General features: G+C 39.4%; 4 protein-coding genes and 1 long non-coding RNA gene across 8 annotated transcripts; 1 reads left to right on the top strand and 4 right to left on the bottom strand.

Moving 5' to 3' along the window:
* Positions 1 to 75: 75 nt before the first annotated feature.
* LOC136425383 (cerebellin-3-like) lies at positions 76 to 3,155 on the top strand. The gene is made up of 4 exons (XM_066414235.1): positions 76 to 250; positions 568 to 786; positions 1,441 to 1,637; positions 1,885 to 3,155. Exons 1-4 carry the CDS (start codon positions 115 to 117, stop codon positions 1,984 to 1,986), a joined length of 654 nt encoding a protein of 217 aa, XP_066270332.1. The 5' UTR covers positions 76 to 114; the 3' UTR covers positions 1,987 to 3,155.
* Positions 2,354 to 5,938, bottom strand: LOC136425382 (CMP-N-acetylneuraminate-poly-alpha-2,8-sialyltransferase-like). Its single transcript, XM_066414234.1, has 7 exons — positions 5,764 to 5,938; positions 5,502 to 5,613; positions 4,998 to 5,138; positions 4,272 to 4,417; positions 3,633 to 3,767; positions 3,271 to 3,385; positions 2,354 to 2,774 (listed from the first exon to the last, which is right to left on the bottom strand). The coding sequence occupies exons 1-7, from the start codon at positions 5,793 to 5,795 to the stop codon at positions 2,610 to 2,612; spliced, it is 846 nt and encodes a 281-aa protein (XP_066270331.1). The 5' UTR covers positions 5,796 to 5,938; the 3' UTR covers positions 2,354 to 2,609.
* Positions 5,939 to 5,975: 37 nt separating this feature from the next.
* LOC136425384 (uncharacterized) lies at positions 5,976 to 9,437 on the bottom strand. 2 transcript variants are annotated; one of them, XR_010754017.1, is made up of 3 exons: positions 9,014 to 9,437; positions 6,557 to 7,755; positions 5,976 to 6,315 (listed from the first exon to the last, which is right to left on the bottom strand). It is a non-coding gene; the product is annotated as an uncharacterized lncRNA (long non-coding RNA). The 2 variants fall into 2 exon arrangements; XR_010754018.1 differs by having other exon boundaries at positions 6,557 to 6,682; positions 9,014 to 9,430.
* Positions 9,438 to 10,150: 713 nt separating this feature from the next.
* Positions 10,151 to 17,690, bottom strand: LOC136425663 (alpha-N-acetylneuraminate alpha-2,8-sialyltransferase ST8SIA3-like). Of its 3 annotated transcripts, none has more exons than XM_066414592.1 (8): positions 17,557 to 17,690; positions 14,819 to 15,286; positions 14,451 to 14,554; positions 13,865 to 14,013; positions 13,219 to 13,409; positions 12,936 to 13,025; positions 12,121 to 12,235; positions 10,151 to 11,778 (listed from the first exon to the last, which is right to left on the bottom strand). In XM_066414592.1, exons 1-8 carry the CDS (start codon positions 17,652 to 17,654, stop codon positions 11,572 to 11,574), a joined length of 1,422 nt encoding a protein of 473 aa, XP_066270689.1. In that variant the 5' UTR covers positions 17,655 to 17,690; the 3' UTR covers positions 10,151 to 11,571. The 3 variants fall into 3 exon arrangements, with proteins under 3 accessions (XP_066270689.1, XP_066270690.1, XP_066270688.1); XM_066414593.1 differs by lacking the exon at positions 17,557 to 17,690 and adding an exon at positions 16,464 to 16,967; XM_066414591.1 differs by lacking the exon at positions 17,557 to 17,690 and adding an exon at positions 15,806 to 16,036.
* A 1,455-nt stretch (positions 17,691 to 19,145) lies between these two features.
* LOC136425686 (uncharacterized) lies at positions 19,146 to 24,504 on the bottom strand. Its single transcript, XM_066414624.1, has 7 exons — positions 24,283 to 24,504; positions 23,774 to 23,881; positions 22,406 to 22,493; positions 21,543 to 22,060; positions 20,503 to 21,036; positions 20,004 to 20,130; positions 19,146 to 19,442 (listed from the first exon to the last, which is right to left on the bottom strand). The coding sequence occupies exons 1-7, from the start codon at positions 24,333 to 24,335 to the stop codon at positions 19,293 to 19,295; spliced, it is 1,578 nt and encodes a 525-aa protein (XP_066270721.1). The 5' UTR covers positions 24,336 to 24,504; the 3' UTR covers positions 19,146 to 19,292.
* Positions 24,505 to 25,149: the final 645 nt, after the last annotated feature.

The following is a 25,149-nucleotide window of genomic DNA, read 5'->3' as shown; positions in this document are numbered from 1 at the left end:
GGAACAACCTCGTGATTTGGCCTCATTTCTTACTCCAAGACGAAACGAGGCAGCCGTCAAGTTTTCTCAGAATCTTTTTGTTTTTTTCGATTTAGATCTGATCGATAAAAAAAAATGAAGGCGGCTATTTGGGAAGAAAGCCGGGGATACGGGAAGCCGGTATTGTTGATTTCTGTGTTTCTTCTAGGCGCGTGTTGCTGTGCGTTTGTTGTCCTTGGCAAGGGTTGGCTGGAATACTCTCAAATGAAAGGTAAGATTTCATTTATTTTCTGTATTGCCATCCTTTTTAGGTTGTAATGCTGGGAAACTATGCCTAATTATGACGTAGAAGGGCATGTGTACAAATGAAATGAATTGATAAGATGCAACCAAATCCCTACAGAACTTAGGTAACCCCGTCCCAAAACTTTTGTGTAGTAAGATTTGATACGTGATTGAAAAAAGGTTTCCTTTGAAAATATTTCTCACCGACTTTACCACGACTTTTAAAATGAAATAGTTATTAAGACAAAAATGTAATCCAAACATTTGCAGCTACTTACAAATTCTATTTCGTTCCTTTTCTAGCAATGCACGTCGAACTTGAAGTACCACCAAACAGAGAGCAAGAACAGAACTACGGTAACCCAGTCGAGACACCCTACGCGAACGTGGCTTTCTCGGTGGCTCGGACGGACCCTCTCGGCCCTTTCCCGAACGACACGACGATGCAGTGGAACTACATGTACGCCAACGCGGGAGGGGCGTTCGATATGGGCACGGGAGTGTTCACGGCGCCTGTCGGAGGTAGGTGGTATTGCAGAAATTTTTGTTTGCCAAGTCGCTCTGTAGAAACAAACTCGGTTAATCCTATGGCTTACATTTAATATCAAACCAAGCGTTAAGAGAAAGGCTTGGAACAGTTTAATGGAAATATTAAGCTGAATTTGAGGTATGAAAATCACACTATATATTTGTCTTCTTGTTGAATTTAAGCATGCTTCTATTGCCTTTAGATACATAACTTTTGTGTGTTCTTGGTGTTGACATTCGGTTACATTTCCTATTGGTAGGGCTGAGGACATGAGGTTCAAAAAGTCCCCAGCTTTTTAACAATACGTTACGTTCTCAAGATAGAAAGCTAGTGATCTATACTACAGGCTATATGCAGTACAACTTGCCATCCTAGCCGGGTAGTGATATGCCAAACACAAGTTTCTGTTGTCCTCTATAACACATTGCCATGATAACTCTCCTAAATAATAGGCAAATCACGTTTTTGTAGAACTCGTCTAGAAAAGCCGTCAATCATCAGTGAGTCTTTCCAAATAGGTTATAACCTCCTTGGTCTTCCTATACCGTTTGAGAAAAAGATAATGATTACACAATAACCCACGTTGTCCGCGACTTAATAGCTATAACATTTTTGTCGTTTTAATCGTGCTGTCATCTGTGACACAGGAACGTACTACTTTTGTTGGAACGGACAGAAACGTTCGAACACAAACGACATGGCGCTGTACCTGGAGATCAACGGCGCGGGGCAGGCTGGGATATATGAGGACAACTGGAACGGGGGTGGCGGGATCTTCACTCCCACCCTGAACCCGGGTAGCGCGCAAAGCGACATGGTCGTACACCTGTACCCTGGGGACGAGGTAAGTTAAAGATTCAGTTAATCACCCCTTTTCATGAGAGAGTTCCATATAACCACCTCAGTCTTTCCTCTCTAGTTCTTACTCCTCATATATTTTGTCATATATGTGGATGTTTTAATTATTTTTCTCATATCGTTTTGATGCAATACGTCTGTTTCCACTATTGGCCTTCTTATGAAGCAGTGCATTATGTCTTACATATTTGCTGACACAACCAAACCAAATCTTACATCGCCCCCTTTTCTAGGTCCACCTCCGTTTGAATGACGAGGCCTACCCATACTCCACCAGCTTCGGCAAGTACACAGCCTTCACGGGATTCCTCTTGTTCGCCGACTTTCAGATCTAGTCGACCAAGGAGCCTTTTTAAGATCTGATTGAGTCATTTAATCCCTTATAATCTTTTTTATACAGCTTAAGGATTAGGGCTAGATTAGCCGCGGCGACTGTTGGAGGGCTTGTTTTACTTGCAGTCTTATATACATTAGTACGGGCTAATGTTTAACACTGCAAGTAAAACAAGCCCTCCAACAGTCGCCGCGGCTAGGGCTATATTAGACTTAACCCTTGGGACTGAAAAATTTCAGCAAAACACTTAAGGTTTCCTTCTGAATTTCAATAATTGTATAAAGATGTATCACTTGTACTTCACAGATACCCTAGTAATTTCATATCCACTGTATATTCAGCTAAGAATGATACACAACTATAGAAACTACTGAAAGGTATATACATGTATTCTCTAGAATTTCAGTATGCGACCATGTTGCTAACAATACATGAATAAATTGGAATGATCATAACCATTTCATAAGAGGAATATTTGCACGACTCTCATATACGGTGTATCTGAACTGCAACGAACCAAATAAGTTCTTCAAAACGACATAATGTAACATGTAAGAACAGTATTAGTACGGTCACCAACAAAAGACTGCACGGAGGCTATTTAGTCGCGCCCCCTGGCGTTCCTTATTGGCATTTCCCCACGGTAGCCTTGACCACGCCTCTCTTGTGCAGAAGCGACATGAAGTTATACTCGTTGATGAAAGCGTGCGGACTCTGGCCCTCGCTAAACTTGTCGGGCTGGCGGTCCATATGGTAGTGAAAATGTATAGGCTTCCCCTGAGGATCCGTCTGTTGAATATAGAAGATATTCTAAGTTGTTATTCACGGTTTTGCAATGGAAATATTTGTGTACGCTACTACTTGTAACAGTTACATGTATGTATGTTTTTGTTGTTCACATTTTTAATTTACTGGTTTTGTGCTTCACATCTGCAACACAGAATCGCAGTCACTTCACATGATGTTGTTGACTATGCATTTCGGAACTTAATGATTTGTTTATGTTGGGTTTTTATCAATTCATATTTTGTTAAGAATAAACGATGTGAAAGTCCATGGACACCTGTTGATGTGATACGGATGTTAACAATGTGTATTCTAAGGGAACCTATAGCGGTGCACTTGGCACAAGTACAATATACCAATATAAAAAAGCTGTCTGGAAATGTCTTTCCTCTTGTTTTGTGGGTGAAATGTCTTAATGCCATCATTCTTGATTATAAATGGTCACGTTCTCTAAAACAAAATCAAACAGGCCAATCTAAACTGTCCGTAAATTGCTCACCATAAAAGGGTAAAAGCCATATAGATCCAGATGGTCACAGAAGGTCAGTGCTAACAGGTACGTCATCAGGCCTACCGTGGGCGAGTCGAAGTCTGGAATGATGCGTTTCATGAACCTGGAATATAAAGCAATATTCTGGTTGTTAGGTCAAGGAAAATAAGGTTCTCAGTGACGTTTAGGACCAAATTCTTCACGATAGGAGCCCATATGTCGTCATAAACACACACACACACACACAGAGAGAGAGAGGGAGAGAGAGAGAGAGAGAGAGAGAGAGAGAGAGAGAGAGAGAGAGAGAGAGAGAGAGAGAGACGTAAACATAACCTTCTTGGTGAGGATAAAAATGTGAGAATACAGCTTACTCTCCTGTGATGTTTTTGAAGTTTCGAAGCGAGTAAGTCATGGTGATATTGGCCTGATGACTCCGTATGCTCTTCCTGAACACCTTTAGCCGTGCGTAAGACCCAAGGCCGTATTTCCCTTTCTTCGGCTCATACCTGAATTGCAGACAAAGAAATCATGAGTGTACAATCAAACCTGTCTATACTCAACACTTAAAGAAAATGGATGGTCACAGAAGACAAGTGGTCACTAAAGACAGGATTCTTTTAAATGCTTTGATCAATGGGGAAATAATCTAAGAGACCGCCAAAAATGGCCTTATTCCTAGGTGGTCTTAATGTAGACTTGGTCACTATTACAGGTAACTGTATACCAATGGCCATGTGTAGGTCTTTATGTAGAGGTTTGTACAGGTTTGACTGTATGGCGCATTTCGTTAAATTTGGATTAGAAATTATTTCAAAGACAAGCGCGTTAAGCAACATGCCACTTTTGAATACTCCATGCAATCTAAAATTGTATAGGCCCAATTTACATTTGTTCTTTGAAATTGTAGTCTACTTCTCTAGAAGACTTATGTAGAGAAACTTAGAAACTTATGTAGATAGACTTAACACCCTACCCTATAATGCAAGTGTTCTGGTCTAGATTGTACTTACAGTGTTTTGGGGTAGAAGAAGATGGAGTTGTTGTACTGGCCGTATCTCGATGTGACATACGTTGGGTCGACGACTAGCGAGTGGTTGATGAATCGCAGGGCGTAGTTGTCCATGGCACTTAGATGAACTTTGATCCCAACGTCATCCTTAGAGAGAGTGGAAGTGATATATATATATATATATGTTAACTATTGCCTTTTAGTGATAGCATCAGGTTTTCTATGTATTGAAAAACAAAAATACATGGACTTTCCTTAGGTCTTCTACAACTTTAGATCCCCAAAAATCGATGCAATAATTTTTACATTATGTACTAACGAGTTATATGGGCACATCAATATATAGCGTTAGACTAATGCTTACACAACAGTTATTTTAGGTCTAGCATTCTCCATCTTTCTTTTTCTCATTTTTCTTCTTCATTGAAATAAAAAAAATGATAAGGATAAAGCCAAACATATTAATTCCGATAATAATAAAAAATTGTCAGTAACTGGACAGGGGCGATATCAACTTCCAACAACCTCTGGCCCGATGCTGACGTCACACGTGCGAAAAGTCACGTGTCCAGAGCGATTGGGTCAGCGTGCTGAAAAAGAATGATTGGTTCAGTCGAAATTTCCGGTGAGCCCAATATCTCTTTTTTTAGATTAGAGAACGATCTAACATGTTCCATAAGGTAATTTACCCACTCAGATGAACTTTCAGGCTGATTGAAAACCTAACCTTGTATTTTTCCAACGGAGGCATGTTGTATCTGATGACGAAATCATGCGCGTCAATCTCCGTTCCACAGTTACTACCAATCAGAATGCCGCTTCCTCCCACCGCCGCACATGTGCTGTAGCGTCTGATTGGTGTTTTACCCTACATTCAAAAATGGAACAGAAAGTACAGAATTTCGTAAGTTCTTCTACATCTATAGATACCAAAAAAGTAAATCTTGACAATATTGCAGTGATTATGGAAACACCGTTTATACTACAGTTTCCATGATCTAATTAGATATATTCTCAAATATATTTGCCTACTTGCACACTGTAGGAGTAAAATCTAAGTCAATCTATCACATAAAGGAACAAGTACAAAATAATTTTGTGCTTTTCTTTGTGCAATATGTTGAACGTCTTGTTATAACTACCGACATCTTGCAGTTTCTTTCTCGACCCAACTTACTTAAGCGTTAAGGGCATAGAATCAATTGTGTACATTGTTTTGTTTAGTTCTCACCTTGCATCCTTCTTGAAAGGTGCCATTTCTATAACATCTGTTGATGTGCTTGTCGTAGTCAGAAAAGAACACGATGTCTTGCGACACATTGAACATTGCTGCCATCTTCTTTCTGAAACATTGATAAAACCATCATAAGTCCTCAGTAAGGACAAAAAGTAGAAAGCACATGCAATTAAGTAGATTAGCTGTAGACAAATGCATTTCAAAAGATCACATCTTAAAGACAAAAATGCATTTAAGAAAATTATGGCTCATTTACTTGATCTTTGTTGCATCTGTCAACTTCTTCATTTTCCAGGTCGATACTCCGTCAACGTTTTCCTTTGTTTCTTTTTTCTCCTTCTTTTCTTCATGTTTGGAATGATCTGGTTCAGACTTTGAATTGTCAGGATGTTCTGAAATGTCTGTTGCCTTTGTTTCCTTATTGTTTTCAAGTTCATTTTCTGAATCCTCTTTCGTTTTACTTTTGCTTCCGTTTCGTGAGCTTTCTACAACAGTGCCTTTCACTGTGTTACCTCCTTCACTAAAACTGTTTTCTCCGTCTAGTTCTACATCGTTTTCTTTTGGTTGTTGCTCTCTTTGGTCAAATATGGCTACTTTTGGTTCCACGAATTCCTCTGATTCATCTGTTTCAAACTCGTCTGAAGATTGTTCCGTCATATCTTCTTCCCCTGCTATGTCTTCTGAACTTGCGTTATCTTTTGGAGCCTGATCTCGCTGAGTCTCGCTCAGTCCCGCGAGATTTCTCTGGGCACTCTGGGGAACGGACACTTTTCCATCAAATGTTGCAACATGCATTGTAGCAAATTCTCTGAAAGTAATAAAAACACAGAACATAAATTCAGGATAGTATATAAATTTCTTCTTCGTCATTCTATCTACTCTGTTCAAACTAAATTACAAGTTAAAATATCATTTCTACCTCGATTTATAAAAAGAACAGGTGCAGCCTTAACATAATGTAACATAAAACATAATTGAAAGAGAGCAGGATTGAATATATAAATGTTGACATAATGTGAAATCATCTTAATAGATAAGTGAGGTTTTACCTTGAGAAAGCAGCGCTCAGGATACCGGTTAGGTAGCTCGCAGTGACGACTATAAGAACGAAGAAGACGTTCTTCATATGTCCTCCGTGAAGCATCATACCGGAGTCAGGATGGGGTCTGTGCATGCTAGAAAGAAAATCGTACTTTTGTTCTGACTTTGATCCACACAAAGTCTTGATGGTTTGCTAATGGTTTACATCTTCTGTACTAGTACTACTGTATGTCCCGTGTTGTAACTGTTATATTGTCCCGTATCTTCTCTTGGTATACCGTCTCAGTGTCCGGACAAGTGTCCCGTCAAAGTATCACAGTCGTGTCGTGTCCAGTCTGCGTACTGTAGTAGTGTCAAGTCTTGGTACAGTACTGTAGTGTAATGTTGTCCCGTATCTCCTCTGGGTCTTTTACCGTCTCAGATTCGCACAAGTGTCCCGTCAAAGTACCACAGTCGTGTCCAGTCTCCGTACTGTAGTAGTGTCAAGTCTTGGTACCGTACTGCCTAGTGTAATATTGCCTCGTGTCTTCTCTTGGTCTTTATATCGTCTCAGATTCGGTCGAGGGTCCCGTCAAAGCACCACAGTCGTATCCAGTCTCCGTACTGTAGTAGTGTCAAGTCTTAGTACCGATCGATACTGTAATTTAATATTGTCCCGTATCTCCTCCAGGTCTTTTACCGTCTCAGATTCGCACAAGTGTCCCGTCAAAGTACCACAGTCGTATCCAGTCTCCGTACTGTAGTAGTGTCAAGTCTTGGTACCGTACTGTCTAGTGTAATATTGCCTCGTATCTCTTCTTGGTCTTTATACCGTCTCAGATTCAGTCGAGGGTCCCGTCAAAGTACCACGGTCGTGTCCAGTCTCCGTACTGCAATAGTGGTACCGTCTTAGTACCGTACTGTGTATTGATCCGTCTCGGTACTACTGTACATGTGTACTGTCAGGCTTCAGTATACGGCCTTCTTTCCCGCCACTGTACTGTCTAGTGCCAAGTCTCAGTACCGTATTACATAATGTGTACTTTCCCGCTTCAGTATGCTACTGCCCGTTGTTTTTCTTTGAACCTCTGCCCCTCCACTGTACTGTCTAGCGACCTGTCTCAGTACTGTATTATATAATGTGTTGTGTCAATCTTCGGTCCGCCTACTGTCTGTGCTTAACGCTTGTCTCCGTCTTGGTAATGTATTGGTGTCCCTCCTCGGTGCTCTATGGAATGTAAAATCACCATTTTAACCATTAATCTGCTGTAGAGTTTCAGCCTAATAGAAATCGTAACTATTTCTGTATCCATGACATATCCGGGCCTGGCATGTATGAATCTTCTAGCAACCTTGTCATCTTTTGTCTCATGATGCACGTTTTTTTTCTCTTTTCAACATTTCCAGATGAAGTGAAAACTATGACAAATGAATGGTCAAATTACCTGATTTTAAAAGGATACAAACGTACTCGAACTTTGAACTGCTAACTAATGTACGTCGATCTTTGCAAGCGCTCAAGGACATATAGTATTTCAACCGGGTCAATTATAGCTTTTAGTGGGGCGACGGAAGGGTACGTAATGGGGAAGACATTGCCCAGGGCGAGAGGGTTTGTTTGTGATCTAAGATGAACACGTCAATGACCTGTAATGATCAAAATGGCCGAAGAGGCGGTCTGCTCAGGCCCATTATCTTTAAAAACACGCCTTGTTTCAAAAGAAAATACGCGATTAAGTTTACGTCTACCTACTAAATGGCACAAAATTGGCATTTGACTATCCACGAACGTGTTATATAGCATTGTAAAGATCAGAAAAACAAGACACTGCGTGAAACCAACTTCCAGATTTATAATACGTCATTACACCCTATAATCATAATGCATGTCTCACGGCGGCATCAATATGCCTTTCCAAGAGAGCAACTTTTTAAAATCTTAATAACTGGTAGACATGAAATGGACGACCACATCTATCAATTTGACTGTTACTTAGAAATATTACATGTGTTCATGTATTGTTCCTGTTCTATTGTAGTGCCCATATTCTATTGTAGCTATAGACTCCCTCTACAGTATTTGCGATACGGATTGGTATACAGAAATGGCAAAAGAAAATATGTTGTTTCTCTACCTCGAGTAATAGGTAACGATTGAGATAGACGATAGGAATGTCTTGTAAAAGCCATTTTGTTATACGTAAAAGTATAGTGTATATACATAAAAGGATAGTCTACATATTAAGGCTGTGGTTTGGGAAAAATGGTTGGGGGGAGGGGGTCAACTCTTTGGTATATTTGTTCGACACTCGTTCTAGCAACAGGTAAGACTATTAAAGAATAGATCCATACAGCCAGGTAGGAAGATATCTAAACTTAAGGTAAGGTAAGGTATATTTCTCCACAAAACCACCGTACAATCAAAAGATTCTTATTCACGAAGCGAGAAAAGATAATTTCTATAGCAAAACAACAAAAATACTCACACGTCAATCCGGTAGGAAGGATATTCATGCTCAGCAAGGCGTCAAGTTAACAAGGTCTCGACAAGACAAAAATACACTCCCTCTCTGAGGCTCGTGATCTTTCGTGACTGATTCTTGTTTGAATATTGGTGAAGCCGATTAAAAATTTAGTCATTGACCTGCATGTGCACCTCTGGTGAAAAACAAGGTTGCCCCCCTCCCCACCAGTTCCAACAACTGTTCCAGACCAAATGACCTTGACTGTAGCTCGATCAGAGTCGTCTTATCCGCTCAGTTCCTAGTGTTTCTTCAATCCAAAAGGACGTTTCGAATCTCAGTCCTACATAGAGCTATTTTTGTCTACCGTGAGAACATGTTGTTGCCTGCGCGGGTGCACTTACTACTACGCGTAGTTATGTCTCATATTATTGTTCGGTTCAACGGGTCTCTTCATATCGCCTGAGGGAAACTCTTTACTCTCGATGTACATCTGGAAATCATCCGATTTGACGTCTTATATAACGCATTGGATTATTTTTAAAAGTACATTCTCATCGGGTTTAATGAATTTTGAGTCGCGCTCGGCCATCAGCAAATTAAGAATTAGTGCTCACTCCCTAGAAGTAGAGAGAGGACGATATAAGAGTTTACCAGTGTGCCAAAGAATTTGTAAATACTGTACGTCCAAGGCGGTGGAAGACGAAACACATTTTATTTCCAAGTGTATATTTAACAGTGACGAAAGAACCGAATTATTTAAACAAGTTATCACGAAATATCCCTACTTTTGCACATTCACGGATGAACAAAAAGCTACCTTTCTCTTGAAATCACAGAACCCACAAATACTAGAAAAAGTGGGACTTTTCGTCTTCCACTGCTTCCAAAAAAGAAGTCAAACCCAGCTAATTTAGATATAGCCAACAATTGTATATAGTACCAGTAACCTATTGTTACAGCAAAGTCAGACACAGTTTACTGACGCATGTATGTTTTTCCTATGTTTTTATCATGTATTTGCAATTAGCCCACGGGCATGAACTTGCAATAAACTTCTCTTTATTATGAAAACTTAACTTGCTATTCAACTGAGGTATAGCACGTAAATTTCATGATAATATCAAATCCATAAACTGAATAAAAGAAAGTATGTAGGTCTATTGCGTTGAACCTTTTAATAACAAAGCTGTCCATATCAACATTCATCATATTGCGAAACTGTTTTAAACAATATAAACCTAGTAATTGCCTCCCAAAACTGTACTCTTCCAAATGCTCTTAACTATTCAAACTCTTCTCTATTTAATTATTGATCTCGGCCCTCATTATGTTGCATGCTAAATCAGACATGTCAAATGATAATTATGCCTTATCTAAAGTTTTATCATTATTCGTGAAAAGCAAAGTATGGTTAGAAACATGTACATGTACAAAGTTAAAAAGAGAGGACTCCATTTAGACAGTTCATACGGGGGACTCTACTTATGGTCTTGATGCATAAATGTAGACATTTAAATGTAGGAATACATGCTCAATTTACTACTCTGTATAATTGCGACTCGGTTTCTTCCATGTCAGTTACTATGAAAGGAAAGATGTGAAATGATGTCTAAACATTTAAGAAGTATGTTAATTGTCTAAATAACGCATTTTCAATCCAGAATAGATTCATTCTTTGTATTAATCCACTGTTATTACTACTATTACAACTACAGGTCGTAGAACCCAATAAAATTATGATTAGATCTAGTAAAACTTAGATCTAGCAACAGATCCCACATTGTTGTTGTCTATTTTACTGTGTTGCAGTGACATTCAGTTAAGCTAGTGGCAAGGATTCGCAACAAGCTTATTATCATGATTACCAAGATTGATACAAGCAATAATCAACATTACATGTACCAACGTATGCCTTCATATCTAAAACAACCAACTGTTCAAATTCAGTCTAGATTGTAGGTCGGGATGCGCAAGGTCATCCTAGATGCGGTATCCAAGATGGCGGATCCATAATGGCGGCATAACAATTACGTTGGCAGGACATATATTTATCCGCGACCCCCGTCCCCAATTGTAGTTTGGTTCTAAAGTACTGCGTCACAGTACAAAGTAAATATATACTGAATACTGTTACCACCAGCTGCTGTGCGTCGGCTGCAATTAGCATGTTACCCGCTGGGTGTCATTGAAAACTATGTTTTGAAATAGGCCGGCAACTTTAGGCTTCTTTTGTTGTAGATTGTACCCTAAAGTCAAACATATTCAATTTTTGTACCTTCCTTTAACGCCCTAATATAATTTTTGAAGCGTCGAAACTTCTCACTTTGAGTCCTTAGCCATGTAAATAACTATCGGTGAAAAACTTTGTTCTGCTACCTTATGCCGGAGTCACATTTCCAAGCCGGGGCCCGGCCGGGCTGTTTGCGAAAGCGGAAAATGAAAATGCCTATCAAGAATATACGCTATTCATAGTTAAGAGTAGGTTTTTACGTCCTGTGACTTTTGTTGTCTTTTATATCCTATTTTTCGTTCCCGCAAGCTGCCCGACCGGGCCCCGCTTTGGAAATGTGACCAAAACATTACTGCTGGGGAGCTGGGGGTAACTTGGTTTTCTTTTTGAGTCCTTGACATTTTCCGACGGTTACCCTGATGACGTCTTTAGAGTTCATATAGCTCATAAGGTTGTATTCGGAGTCGAAGAGATGTGGGGCCTTCCCGGCGGACAATTCCTTGGGCACCGGTGCGCCGTGGTAGTGGAATGGGACCGGGTTCCCATTCTGATCCGTCTAAGACACAGTGAACAATCATTGATAGAATTAATAAGGCCAAGGCTATGATAATTTTTTTACACTACTGACAGGATGGTCTTGTGCCATTTAGAAAATACTATTGATAGGATGTTCCTGTCAATAATATTTTATTTTCAGCATTGTCAAAAATGTTTTGGCACTATTGAGAGGATGTTCCTATCAATACAAAATAAATAAAATGAGCTAGCTCATATTTGCGCAATCGACTTAAACATAGAATGAAAATACCACAACGACGTTGTACGTTGGTAAAAACTCGAGAACTTACAACAGTTAGTAATGTATTAGATATTACTATATAAATGTAAGTTTTTTTACCAGGAATGGATAGAACCCGTAGATGTCCACATCGTCACAAAATGTTAACGCCATCAGGTAACTTAGTAAGCCTATCGTCGGCGATTCGAACCCTGGGAAGACCAAGTTCAACATCCTAGGAAGAACCAGGAGAATTTGCACATTAGGCCATGTTGATATGATTATATGAATGACTTCAGCGCGCATGTATTTTCGTCCGCTTCCAAAAAAAAAGTTTTCAGCCATACTGTAAATCGCACAAAGCAGCTGCAAAATACATGCTGTAAATTGCAAAATCAGAAAACGGATTCTAATGTCGTAGAATAAATATCAAGGTCAATTCCAAAGTCAATTGCAAAGAAGATGTGAAAGAACGAAAATGCATAGAGAATCTATCATTCGATATACCAAACTCTGTATGTTTTCCGAAAATAATTTCATCAGGTTGGTAGAACATAGAGTATTGGAGATTCTTTTTACACAACCGGTATTTCTCACCTGCTGACGTTTCGGTGTCTGTCAGACACCTTCTTCAGAGCTTCTGAGAGTCAGAAGCTCTGAAGAAGGTGTCTGACAGACACCGAAACGTCAGCAGGTGAGAAATACCGGTTGTGTAAAAAGAATCTCCAATACTCTGTATGTTTTGTTTATCCTTCCTGACCACGTAGATTTCATAATGACTTTTTTTTCCCAAATGTTTTGGGGTCTCCGGAGGATGTCATCCATATAGTTGGCAAAGTTAGCGCAAAGTTTTCCAGTGAGATAGTTCCATCTTAATTGTAACTTAAAACATGCAATTGGCAAGGAATAGGAAAGTCTCGATTAAAATGACTTACTTCTCTGTGACGTTCTTGAAGTCTAGCATCGCATATGTCAGTGTGATGTTGAAGTTTGCTTCTTTCAGAAATTTGTCGACTCTTTTATACCTAATGGTTAATATTCAATGTTTCGTTTCACAACAGTCCTTGGTGGAAACACACAACAACAAAAAATTCTCGACAAGAACTGTTAATTAGTTAGGAACCTTCACATTTGACATATTGCCCACCACGCATCTCACTACGCATGCTCAGTTTAATCCAACTTATTACAGCGCAATTTTTGAAACCCTTTTTTTACCTTTGGTATGAACCAAGCCCATGTTTTCCCTTCTTTGGCTCATATATCGTCTTAGAGTAGAAGAGGAGAGAGTTGTTGAACTGAGGGAAGTGTTCCAGTAAGAGTTCCGGTTCTAACACCATTTCCTCGTCGATAGTTTTCAGGGCATAGTTGTCCAACACCGTCATGTTTACCTTCATTCCAACATCTTCCTGTAAGTGCAAGCTATGATATCAGTTATATTTGTATATAATTCTTATCATCATAATCATCATCATTATCATCAACAATAATTTTATCATCATCGTTATTATATCATTACCTCCATGAAAAATGGAGGTATTGTTATCATTTGTAAATTTTGTGCTGATCTAGTACCCCAGACCTTCCCAAAGGGCCACCGGTGTTGAAAATGCAAGTGCATGTATTACTAAGTAAATACGGGACAATGCATAAGATGCATAGAGGAGATTATTTATCAAAATTGATGAACAAGCTGCGCTGTGTCATATGCATTACACGTTATATCATACACAATTATTGAGCGAGATATGATATGATGAATATGTTAAGACATAATGTATATATGAGGATGTGTTATCTTTCACTAAATTAGCACTCTGGCCGGAGTCTTAGTGGAAGTACACCACTTTATGTCTATATCTACCTTGTATGACCATATGTGAGGCAGGTTGAATCTGATGACGAAGTCGTGCATGTCAATCTCAGGTCCACACGCGCTACCGGTCAGAATGCCGCTTCCCCCGACTACTGCGCATGTGGCGTAGTGCTTCAAAGGTGACGTAGAGTGGCACCCTGGAAACATTTACAAACATTTCATAACCAAGTTAAATCGCAAGCAACTGGCTAGATTAGCATTCTTCCCAGAAACACAAATTCACGTCAAATCTCGCGCTGCCGAGATCTCGCGAGCGTGAACGAAAACGAGGCTAACCCTGATGGACTTTACTACTTCTTGCAATAATGCGGTCCCAAACTTGACTCAATATACATGTTGAAATATGCTTTTACAATCACTGCTAGTAACGCGTTTCCGTTGTGCTGTATCATTATGGAAAAAAAAATTGACAACTTTGTCAAACTGATACACTAGTACTGCTTCATCTGAATGCCACTTGTTTTAATATTAATGTGAAGGGTCGTTGTGTTTCTATATAGTGGTTACCGAAAAACAGGTCACTAGACCAGAGATGTGTCCGCCTGGATAAACAATAAACTGACACTCTAGTTACCCTGTTTAAACTGTCCATCCATGAAGCAGTCATCCACATCGTCATCGAACCCTGAGAAGAACACGACGTCCTGTGTCACGTGCATTATTCTGTTCATGACGGTTCTGAGGACAAATTAAAAAGTTTTGAGTTGTGGTATTTTGAATTTAACAGTATTTGGCCCATAGCTGTTCTTTGTATTTGTCTGTAGATAAGGAACATATGTTTCTTTATATCTTCTGATAATAACATTTCCATACCATGAGTTTAATATATCAAATTAGCTATGATGCCAGCGAAATGAAAGTTTTATTCTGCGACATTTCACCTCATTTCAAAACAGCCTCATTGTGTTAACATTTGGTCTAGGATGTTCAATACAAACTTACCTGATTTTCGCCGCGTTCTTGAAGTACTTGGCTCTGTACTCTTCATTAAAATCAAGTTGCCTAAGATCCTTATTGTTTCCAGCAGCAGTCTTCTTCTGTTTCTTCACCGAAGGTCTGTTCTTAAGGACCTCCAGGAGATCTTTTGTATCGTCTTCTACATTTTTGCTTGAGTCTTCTTCTTTACTGTTTATCTTCTCCGCGTTTCTACCATCCTCCTTACCCTCGTCCTTCCTCTCTTTACTGTCAGGACTGTCGTCTTCTCTTGGTTTGTCGTCGCCGGCAGGAGAACGATTTTCTTCGGGAGGTTGTGCCACTGGGGCCTGCGGGGGGACAGGTATTGCTTCGTCCCTCTTGTCCTGTTGGCCTCCGTGTAATGTCTCTCTAGGTGGACTGAATATTACATCCCGTTTGTTGGCCATGTGCACACGTGGTTGCTCCCACCAAGCCCTGGGAGCGTTGTCGATCTCCCTAGACAATGATTCGTGACAGGAATATGTGATCAGTGTTGGGTGTATTATTCGACGTTTCTATATGCTAATGTATTCTTCAGTAAAATTAGAAACGTGTGCTGTGTGTGAACTTTATCCATTGTGTGTCAAACGAAGCACACACGCATACGCAAACACACACACATACGCGCGCACACAAACATACAGATGCACATGCACATACACACACTCGAAGACACACATACACACATATATCTATGTACAGACAAACACACACAGGCACACCATAAAGACACACATCACACATACAGACACACCCGTATCTGCACACACACACACACACACACACACACACACACACACACACACACACGCGCGCGCACACACAAACACACACACACACACACACACAAACGCACACACATACATTTATATATGTACATATTCATACGTCTACACGTGCTTACCCAACCGTAACCTAGTTTTACCAGTTTTACCTATTAGTCTACAGATTATTTCACCCACACTAAAACCTCACCTGCTGAGTTTGAAAGCGTTCATCAACCCACACAGATAACCAGCAGTAACAAGAATCAACATCAGAAATATGTTCTGAATGTAACTAGTTTCACTCGCCATTTTGAACGATTAAGGCCTACCTCTGCCCTTTACATAGCGCATGCTTGGCCTTGAAATAAGGTGTCGAGGTCATCACCTTTCTTGCCGAGCAAACTTACGGACAAGATAAAGAAATGTCTATTTTGTATCAAGATTTTTTCGCCACGAATCAAAACTCATCCATAGAAATAGGGAAAAGTTTAGTTTCAAGTATTTCTATGGGAAAATAAGTGTGGTTAGATTTGCAAAACCTTGTTAGTTAATGAACCTGAATGAACAAAATATTGAAACACACACACCTACACACAGACAAACAAACTTAGACACATACACATACAGACACATGCACGCACACACGTACACACACATACACGCATACACACACACATGGTATTACTTGCATATACAAACACACATGAATGTGATCGTTTTGTTTTTTATGTGTCAATGCATAATGGTTCCCTAATCGGTGCCTGCGTTTTACCTATTATTCCAGGTGTATGCAGTAAATGATAGAGCTTGAACTATTGTCAGTTAAACAAGGTGTCTACTTATTGTTCCCAGGAGACAACACTCACCTGCTGAGAAGATGGGTCATCAGCCCACACATGTAGCTGGCAGTAACGATAAGCAACACCAGAAATACACTTCGAACACTACCTTGATTCGCCATTTTGAAAAACTAACATCTACGTACCTATGCCCTTTAATTTGACCTTGAAATGAGAGAATACAATGGTGGTGTTATGAAAGTTTGGATTTCCTAAATTTTCTTTACAAAGTATAAACATAAATGTTTTTATTTATATCCATTAATGTCGTCAGCACGAAGCAAAACCTCACCCATATACCCCAAAAACAGTTACTGGATAATCAACTGGATACGATTTTGTAAACCGTTTCCAAAATATCATCCAGTTGCTTGAGTAACTGTTATTTGGGGTATCGTATTACCTAGATGTCTAACCTTCATCGACGCCTCACCCATATATATTGATACATGTGGGTAAGAGATTCGAGTGCTGTAATATCAATTTTTGGGGAAAATATTTCATTAGCAAAATTGGTGGTTAGATTTACAAGACGATAACACACACACACACACACACACACACACACACACACACTCAAACAGATACAGCTATACATAAATGAATGGCTATATATATGCGCACACAAACAAACACACACACACACACAAACATATACACACATACACACAGACATGTACACACATACTCTCTCACACACACACATACATACATACATACATAAATACACATGCACTCACACAAACATACACATGTAAATTGATACGCACACACACACACACACATGCATACACACATATTTGCACACATGCAAACACATAAGCTAGCGTCGTTATACACACACGCACATACATGCATACACACATTCATATTGTACGTGCATACACATCATGGTGAAATAACAAAATCAAACACACACACACACAGATATGATCAGATATTGGGATGCTTCAACAAGTCACCTACTGATTTTTTTACAAAGATTTAGTATAAAAACCCAACGCAGTATTATCAAGAAGTGTCGGGGTGATCGGTGCGAGTGGCCAAACTTGGGACATTACAGGCTCGTTCCTTCTCTTACGTCACTAGATAACCAATTCCAAAATAAAACATGTCTCACCTGCTTAATAGAGCACTCATCAGTCCACACAAGTAGCTAGCAGTGACGATAATCAGCACCAGAAAGATGTTTTGCATAGATTTAGCTCCAAACGCCATCTTGGATAATTACGTCTGCCCCTCAAATAAGTTTGACCTTGAAATACGGTGGCGACATCATAAGCTTTTTGAATTTTTACCATGCAGTTGGATAAGGAAGGGACAGACGAGTATTTAGATATGTATCAAAATGTGTGCATGAGACAAAAAAACTCATTCAATGTAATAGGCAAGAGTTTCGAGAGTTTTATTTAGGAAAAATCGGGACACACCAAAATTGTACGTCAGTCGAGACATGATTTGAGCGTAAACGCAGAAAATATTGAACCATACTATAATCCTTACAATGACAATATTATCCGTCCGGTTATCAAAGATTGAATTATCAATACTTTATTCACCCACTTGAATGTATACGCACCCCGAGACCTACTTCTGGTACCAATGATTCGAATGTAAACGTCCAGTATTCTACAAATCCATTAATTACTAAGCAATGCATTTGGAGTATCCAAGTATCTACTTCCGTCATACTGCAAGGGCGTCAAATCTAAAAGAATAAAATGGAGATGAACTATGTCCTGGTTAATTAGACACCAGTTGGTAAGCATTTTCTTGGCCTCATTACACTGATTTTTCATAGTAATTTTAATCAAAGCAACGTCATCTAAAATTGTCTTCTTTAATCGGACGAACCTACTGAGTCATAGAGTATGAATGGGATACATGTATACAACAAATGAGCTGTATCTTCCAACTTGGAAATATCAATACGCAACACCAGTACACGGATATAAGTGGCATGAGCCTGATATAATATCTTTCAAATGTCAACATAACCTTTGATCTTATAGTACCGCCATCTTTGTTTACATTCTGCAAAAGTTGAAAAACCTGTTCACTATAACCTTTGACCTAAAAGGCCTCCATCTTCTTTTTGAAGGTAAAAACTTGCCGCAAGACATGCGTGGCCTTCCTGCCCTCTGACCTTTAAGTTTTGTAGTCTCAGTGCAGAGAAGTTGCAAAACCTGTCGATTGAACCCTTTGACCCAAAATGGCCGCCAGTTTCCCTCGGGGCAAAATGCGCGCACTCTTGTCTTCGCAATCTTTTGTTAAAGTCTAAAAAGAAGTTGTAGATCCTGTCGGTCACAACCTTTGACACAAATATCCGCTATCCTTGGTTGTATGACAAGGCTTAGAATTCGAATCTGTTTAAGAGTGGAAGATCTGTCACTCTAAACAATTTTCTTTTAACCAAGTAAGGCAAGCAAGCAAGCAAGTCAGACCTCACAGAATGTGCAAATATTTATTTCTAGCGTTTCATATAAAAATGGACGTGTAATGATTGCACATGCACATGACTCGAATGGTTTCTTTCATCTCATCTTATATCATCTCATGTACCCCTTATTAGTATTTGACCACTAGAGAACCACAGAAGATCTTGAACTAATTTTTACATTCTTCGTGGTTTTCTTTTCTTTTCCATGTTTTACGTATCAAAGTTTAGCAGACCTTTAGCATTATTAAACAATACCACACACCCATTTATCGGGACCAGAATTTCATAGAGATCGAATCTACTTACCAAATTACGTAATCATGAAATTATGATTTCGCAATTACTGCTGTTTTCATCTTACAACATCTTACAACACAAACTTATAATACACCAAAAGTAAGTCTATATGTGTCCTTTTAACTTGTACATGTATCAATGTAGAACTTCAGAGCGCCTCTGGACTCCAACTCTCTCATGTAGCTCCACTCTCGCTCTAGCGCCGCCTCGTCAAACTTGTCTCCTTCCAATTCCGGGTCGGGGTGGTAATGTTTCGCTACTGCCTTGTCCTTCGTGAAAAGAGAAGAGAACAATTTGTTATTTAGCTTGCTTGCTCACTTGCTTATGTCGAGACTGGAAGGTCTCGAGTCGTGATGGCAGTCCATGTGGTTCTATCCCTCATCGCTTGGAGCAGACTATCAACTTCAAGGCCAGTGTCTTTCTTCAAAACGCACGTATCTCCTCTCTGATGAAGATTTAGCTTCGCTCACTCAGTGGTTTATTCGGTGGTTATAGGAACGGCAATGCCTTTTGACGTTCGCCTCGTTCAATCGGTGGTGGATTATTCGGTGGTAATGGGAACCGATCTTGCCTTTGACGTTCGCCTCGCTCACTTGGTGGCTTATTCAGTGGTTATAGGATACGACCATGCCTTATGAAAAATCCTGATATTGATGCAAAAGAAAATAACCCAATTCCTACTATATACATGTATGTTGATGGACATAAAATTATTTTGTTGACGTTGGGAAACGAGTCAATACTACAACCCACAAAGATCTTTATCTGAGCAGCAATATGATAGGAAATTGTGTTTCTTATTTTCATCAACGATCGCTTGGTAATGGTACCTGGTACTGTTTGAAGGGGAAGAATCCATAGAGATCCACTTCATCACAGAAGGACAGTGCTAAGGAATACGCAACCGCACCGTTGCTTGGAGTCTCCGGAAAACGCTCAACTAGGCTCCTTCCTAGCCTAAAGGTAATCAAGAAAAAGAAGAAGAAATTACCAAATATTAAACATACGGCTGACTTAGCTATGGGAGAGAGTGATCGAGTGAGTGCGTGAGTGCGTGAGTGAGTGAGTGAGTGAATGAGTGAGTGAGTGAGTGAGTGATCGAGTGAGTGAGTGAGTGAGTGAGTGAGTAAGTCCTTGATCTGACAGATTGAATGTGTATACGTAGTTCAATACAGTGACAGCTTAAATTGTTCAGAAATAGATTTAGTATGTTTGAATAGAATACAGAAATTTAGTTAGTGTTAGTAAGACTTCGTTCTTTGGTGCTGTAGACGATAAACGTTAATCACGCAACTATTCTGAACAATTTTGATTGGTTTTGCTACTCACTCCTTAACTCTTTCTTGGGCATTGGACATGGAGTAAAGAAAGTTAACGACGTGTGTCTTTGTGCTGACATATTTCTTGAGGTAAGTGAGCTTCTTGTAGGGCCTGCGAGGCGTCTTGGTCTCTAAGTCCACAAGTGGTTCAGGGTGGTAGACGTACGTTTGATCTAGATCGTCCAACCGTTTTAACACGGAGCACTTGTTTTTGTCTTTAATACACTTGTACATGACACTCAATACATTACGACCCACTACCATCAGGCTGGTTTTCCCACCAACGTCTTTTTCGTGATCTTTCAGATTTGGAAAGTTGATTCTGATGACAAAGTCGTGCTTGTCAATGGCTTTGCCGCAGCCAGTGTTGGAGATGATGCCGCTGTTACCGACTACTGCGCATGTCCGTTGCCGTTTTATGGCATTGTCGCGATTACAGTCTTTGATGTACTGAATCTTATCAAAACATTTCTTCACATCAGTCTCAATGTTTTCGAAGTCCACGAGATCCAGTCCAGGCGGCATCTTTGAGTAGATCAAAGTTCTGTGGAATGAACATATTTTTAGTTTACATCATTTTAATAGCATATAAGCCGGTTCACGGTTTAAACTGCGCATGCGAGGTAAAAGGTGAAGGCCTCTTACTAGAAAACAGCTCTTCTCTAGAGCAAGCTTAACACATGTCCAGACGTGTTTTGTTTATGTTTCAGAGGCCTTCATCTTTGACATATTACCCATAATGCATCACAACGCACATGCGTAGTTCAAACCATGAAGTGGCAATGTGACATCGAACTAGATTCTTGAAAATGAGTTACTTGTTGACAGATATTCTGTACCTTCGTGATTGAAGAGAGGGCAACAGGTCTCTGGAAACAGATATTCAACGTACACATAGAATTATGCAACACTGTCGCACAACAGCCTTTAGAAAAGGCTGGAAATTACATGTTAAACTACTAGTATCGTAAAACAATTATACTACTGTTTGCAAATTATCACAACCTTTCACTCGCATGGCCTATGGAAAGACAACTCTTATACACGTACCTGAGATCATTGTCATCGTCTACATTGTCGCCTCTTGGTTGGTCTTCCTTTTTGTCTTTCTCCTCTTTCTTCCCTGATTTTTCTTCCTTACTGTCAGACTCTTTTTCATCATCTTCTTCTTTTTCCTCACTTGAGTCCTTCTTATGAGCATCTCCTCTTATGTCATAGTCTACATTTCCACCTTCTTCTTCAGGCTCATCGTCTTCGTTCTTCTCGGATGTTTCTTTCTTATCTTCATCGCCAGATTTAGCAGTGTCTTCTTTTTCATCGCGTGTGTCCTTCTTCTGAGTATCCCCTCTTATGTCATAGTCTACATTTCCACCTTCTTCCTCAGGCTCCTCTTCTTCATTTTTCTTTTCCTCCTTTTCTTTCTTATCACCACTATCCCCTCCTCCAAAAGACTCCCTCATCTCTTCCGAGGTAGGAGGTCCCTTCCCCCATTCGAAGTCTATTGCTTTACCCCCTCCATTTGCTGGTGCTCCAAGTTTGTCATTTTCCACCACAGCAACGTCGTTCCTCTACGTAAAAATGATAAAAAATAATTTTCTTGATTTGAACAATGACAGAATTATATAGCGCTCAATACATGACGTTCTACACCCCTGTTTACTTCCAGTATTTATTGATTTGTTTGCTTTACTTTCCTTGGTATAGCATGCATATAGTCTAGCGTCTATGTAGAGGGATACATGTATTTGTGTCTGACTTAAAAGAGGTGTTGCATTGGCCGCCAAGCTTTCAGGAGCCTGGTGTGATGGAGTCAGACTAGACTCTTTGTTATATTGACATTGACGAGCATTTCTTGCTATGCATCATAAACAATTACTTCACAACAAAGCTTCGAATCCGTGTCTCAAACTCACCCGAACCAACGTCAACTCTCCAACCTGCGGCACTCCCGGTGGTAACAGGGCGTTGGCAGGCCCGGTACTTTGAATCGGAATAGGAGGCCTGAAAAAATAGATTTATGCAAACATAAAGACCAGTCCAATACCTTATTCAGATGAAATCACAATGTGAACAAAGTATTAAGAACGTATGAAATATGATGATACCATGTGATGCCAAAAGGGACGTTCAAAAGTTGAGAAGAATGCATTTTTAGTCTCTTGATGGTATGACTTTCTTTATTGTTAACTCATATTTTCTGTATCAGGCTGACACTTTCATAGTACATATAAATCAGGAAAAGGCAGATTTAATATGTACCGTCGCTTGGACTGGGTAGTTGCAATTAATGTCTGTAGACCCCTTAGGACAAGTAGTGCTATAATGCCAGAGGATTTAGCCAGCTTAGACGGTATTGTGTAACAGTGTCTCATTTGCCGGCTAACTCCCTTGCAAATATTTCTGACAATTTGGCCAATTTTTCAAGCAACATAATTATAAAGTAGAGACTAAGCTTTGTCACGCACATTTGCAGGTTAAGACTCTAGGTCATCATATATAGCAGCAAATCCTAAGTGCTAGAGTGTTCTGACAAGAAGCTTTTGTTTCTCAGTTTCAACAAAATCAAACTAGAATCGTTGAGCAACAGCGTTCACCTGGCATCTTCGGTGCTAAAACATGGTGAAAATAATGGACAAGGGACGAATCAATTACTGGAAGATCTAGAATTGAGTGGATGACCCAATGCCTATGGCAAATTATTTACCCTACCTTTCACTTAGTTTCCAGACAACAAAGAAGTCTGATTGGGAAAAAGTGGCACAAATGTACAGTTAACAACAACATTATTCATAACCTGTGCTTAGCCAAGTACAATTACAAGGGGAATGAATGTAATTGTGTTGCTTACTATGCATTTGTGGCAGTTTTGCCCAAATCAGTCTTCTTTTTAAAGAATGAGTTTCAACACATATCTTTGACAAGTATTGCGGCATCAGCCATTTAAAAAGGATACATATCTGCCTTAATGATTTCTACATGCACAGAATTTGATAATTTTGTGCTTACAAATTATAATAGAGAACTGTACAGTAGAACAACTCAAGTGATACGGTGGACAATGCTAATGAAATATAGTGTCAGCTTTCTCGTATAAAATGAGGTCTAACTTTCTCTCCCTCTCTCTCTCCTCCCTCTCTCTCTCTCTATATATATATACATATATATATATATATATATATATATATATATATATATATATATTGTATACAATATAACTGTATTCTATATGATAGTCATTTCAAAATGCCATGCTTTTGATAGTCAACATATAAGTTACTTACGCAGACCGAAGCGTAGTGATCAGTCCCATGAAATAGCTCCCAGATAAGGCGACGAAAAACAGGAATGAGTATTGTATGCGGTTAACATCCATGCGAAACATCTTACTTCTAGAAAGAACAACATATTGGTCAACGTGAGAGACTTATGGGGTCAGGACATAGGGAGTAAAAAGTTTTAAAAGGACATAGTTATTATAATAATTTTATATATTTCTGCTAAGCAATTGGCACTATCTAAGCGCTGTTATACTGACCTTGTTAATAATATGTTACGGTTCAATTGCATGCAACTTGGACTCATAACACAATTCCATATTGTCATAGACAAAACACACACGGCACACGCATGCATTACTTTTAAGCACTACTGGTTGAAGTAAAATGATTGAAGTACACTAATCCTACAAAACCAAGATTGAAAAGAAGTATCCTTTAAATGTGAAAGGTTGTAGAAAGTTCACCGTGTTCACATAACCCCGTGTTACATCGTAGTATGAAAAATTACATACCTTTTCTTACGTAACGGCGAAGATTTCAAAGCCAACACTAGGTCAACTTTCATGGAGTCATCTAATATTATCCTAACACTTTAAAATCCTTCTCAACCCCTTTTAAAGTATCTAACAACTCGCTGTCCAAAGATATGATAGGAGCATGCTTCTTTAGATCTACCTGGATACAGACAACACAACATACTGTAGATCCCCTTGATAGACCACAGGCAAACGACATTTTCTTAATTTGATTGTTTAGCTGCTTTCCTAGCTAATGTTTTATATGTTTAGAAACTAGACAACAGCGATAAGAAATGTCTTTTCAAAAGATTTTTTCCTTCTACTATAAGTAGAAGACGTTCGTCGTAGTATTGATGATTTCGTTTGATTTATAATAGTGTGGCTGCCATCATAAATGTGACATGACCTTTTGACCTCACGTGTGTCATACACCTTAGGCCCCAAGGCCCGCTACGTCAGCTGTGACGTCATCACGGTACACCACTGTCGTCTGCAGAGTTGCCTGACACAAAACGTCCAGATGTTATGTCAGGATACCATGGTCTTTTTCTGTCAAATTGTGACTAAGGTAGCAATTTTCTATCATCATTTTCTGTCCAATGCTGACTAAGAAACGGTCTGCTACGACAGAAACATTTAACTGGCGTTCGTTTGATTGACAGATACAGACACAAAATATTTCCAATGCGGACCAGTTCACAAAACCGATGCGTATGCGAACATATAAAAACTTCTCATAACGAAATACACACACTGAGAACGTTTCTTGTCAATGCCCATTGTCACATGTTTCTATAAACGTCTTGTAGCGCATAGAAAACGTTTTCCAATTCATTAGAAAAATCTCTTTACGCCGAAGAA

The sequence above is a fragment of the Branchiostoma lanceolatum genome, chromosome 19, assembly GCF_035083965.1.
Source record: "Branchiostoma lanceolatum isolate klBraLanc5 chromosome 19, klBraLanc5.hap2, whole genome shotgun sequence".
NCBI classification, from domain to species: Eukaryota; Metazoa; Chordata; class Leptocardii; order Amphioxiformes; family Branchiostomatidae; genus Branchiostoma; species Branchiostoma lanceolatum.
Note: the sequence above shows the minus strand (reverse complement) of the source record. Positions and strands in the feature narration are given on the sequence as shown.

Bases quoted from the DNA above. Each gene is read 5' to 3' on its own strand.
- LOC136425383 (XM_066414235.1), top strand. From the start codon at position 115: ATGAAGGCGGCTATTTGGGAAGAAAGCCGGGGATACGGGAAGCCGGTA. The intron at 251-567 runs GTAAGATTTCAT...TTCCTTTTCTAG, and splicing joins GGAATACTCTCAAATGAAAG to CAATGCACGTCGAACTTGAA. The intron at 787-1,440 runs GTAGGTGGTATT...TCTGTGACACAG, and splicing joins GTTCACGGCGCCTGTCGGAG to GAACGTACTACTTTTGTTGG.
- LOC136425382 (XM_066414234.1), bottom strand. From the start codon at position 5,795: ATGAAGAAGTTGACAGATGCAACAAAGATCAA. The intron at 5,139-5,501 runs GTGAGAACTAAA...TTTTGAATGTAG, and splicing joins CCTTTCAAGAAGGATGCAAG to GGTAAAACACCAATCAGACG. The intron at 3,768-4,271 runs GTAAGTACAATC...TCTGCAATTCAG, and splicing joins TTCTTCTACCCCAAAACACT to GTATGAGCCGAAGAAAGGGA.
- LOC136425663 (XM_066414591.1), bottom strand. From the start codon at position 15,906: ATGGCGAGTGAAACTAGTTACATTCAGAACATATTTCTGATGTTGATT. The intron at 14,014-14,450 runs GTAACTAGAGTG...AAATGTTTCCAG, and splicing joins GGATGGACAGTTTAAACAGG to GGTGCCACTCTACGTCACCT. The intron at 13,026-13,218 runs GTAAAAAAAGGG...ATTAACCATTAG, and splicing joins GGGCTTGGTTCATACCAAAG to GTATAAAAGAGTCGACAAAT.
- LOC136425686 (XM_066414624.1), bottom strand. From the start codon at position 24,335: ATGAAAGTTGACCTAGTGTTGGCTTTGAAATCTTCGCCGTTACGTAAG. The intron at 22,061-22,405 runs GTGAGTTTGAGA...ATTTTTACGTAG, and splicing joins GAGAGTTGACGTTGGTTCGG to AGGAACGACGTTGCTGTGGT. The intron at 20,131-20,502 runs GTGAGTAGCAAA...GATTACCTTTAG, and splicing joins GCCCAAGAAAGAGTTAAGGA to GCTAGGAAGGAGCCTAGTTG.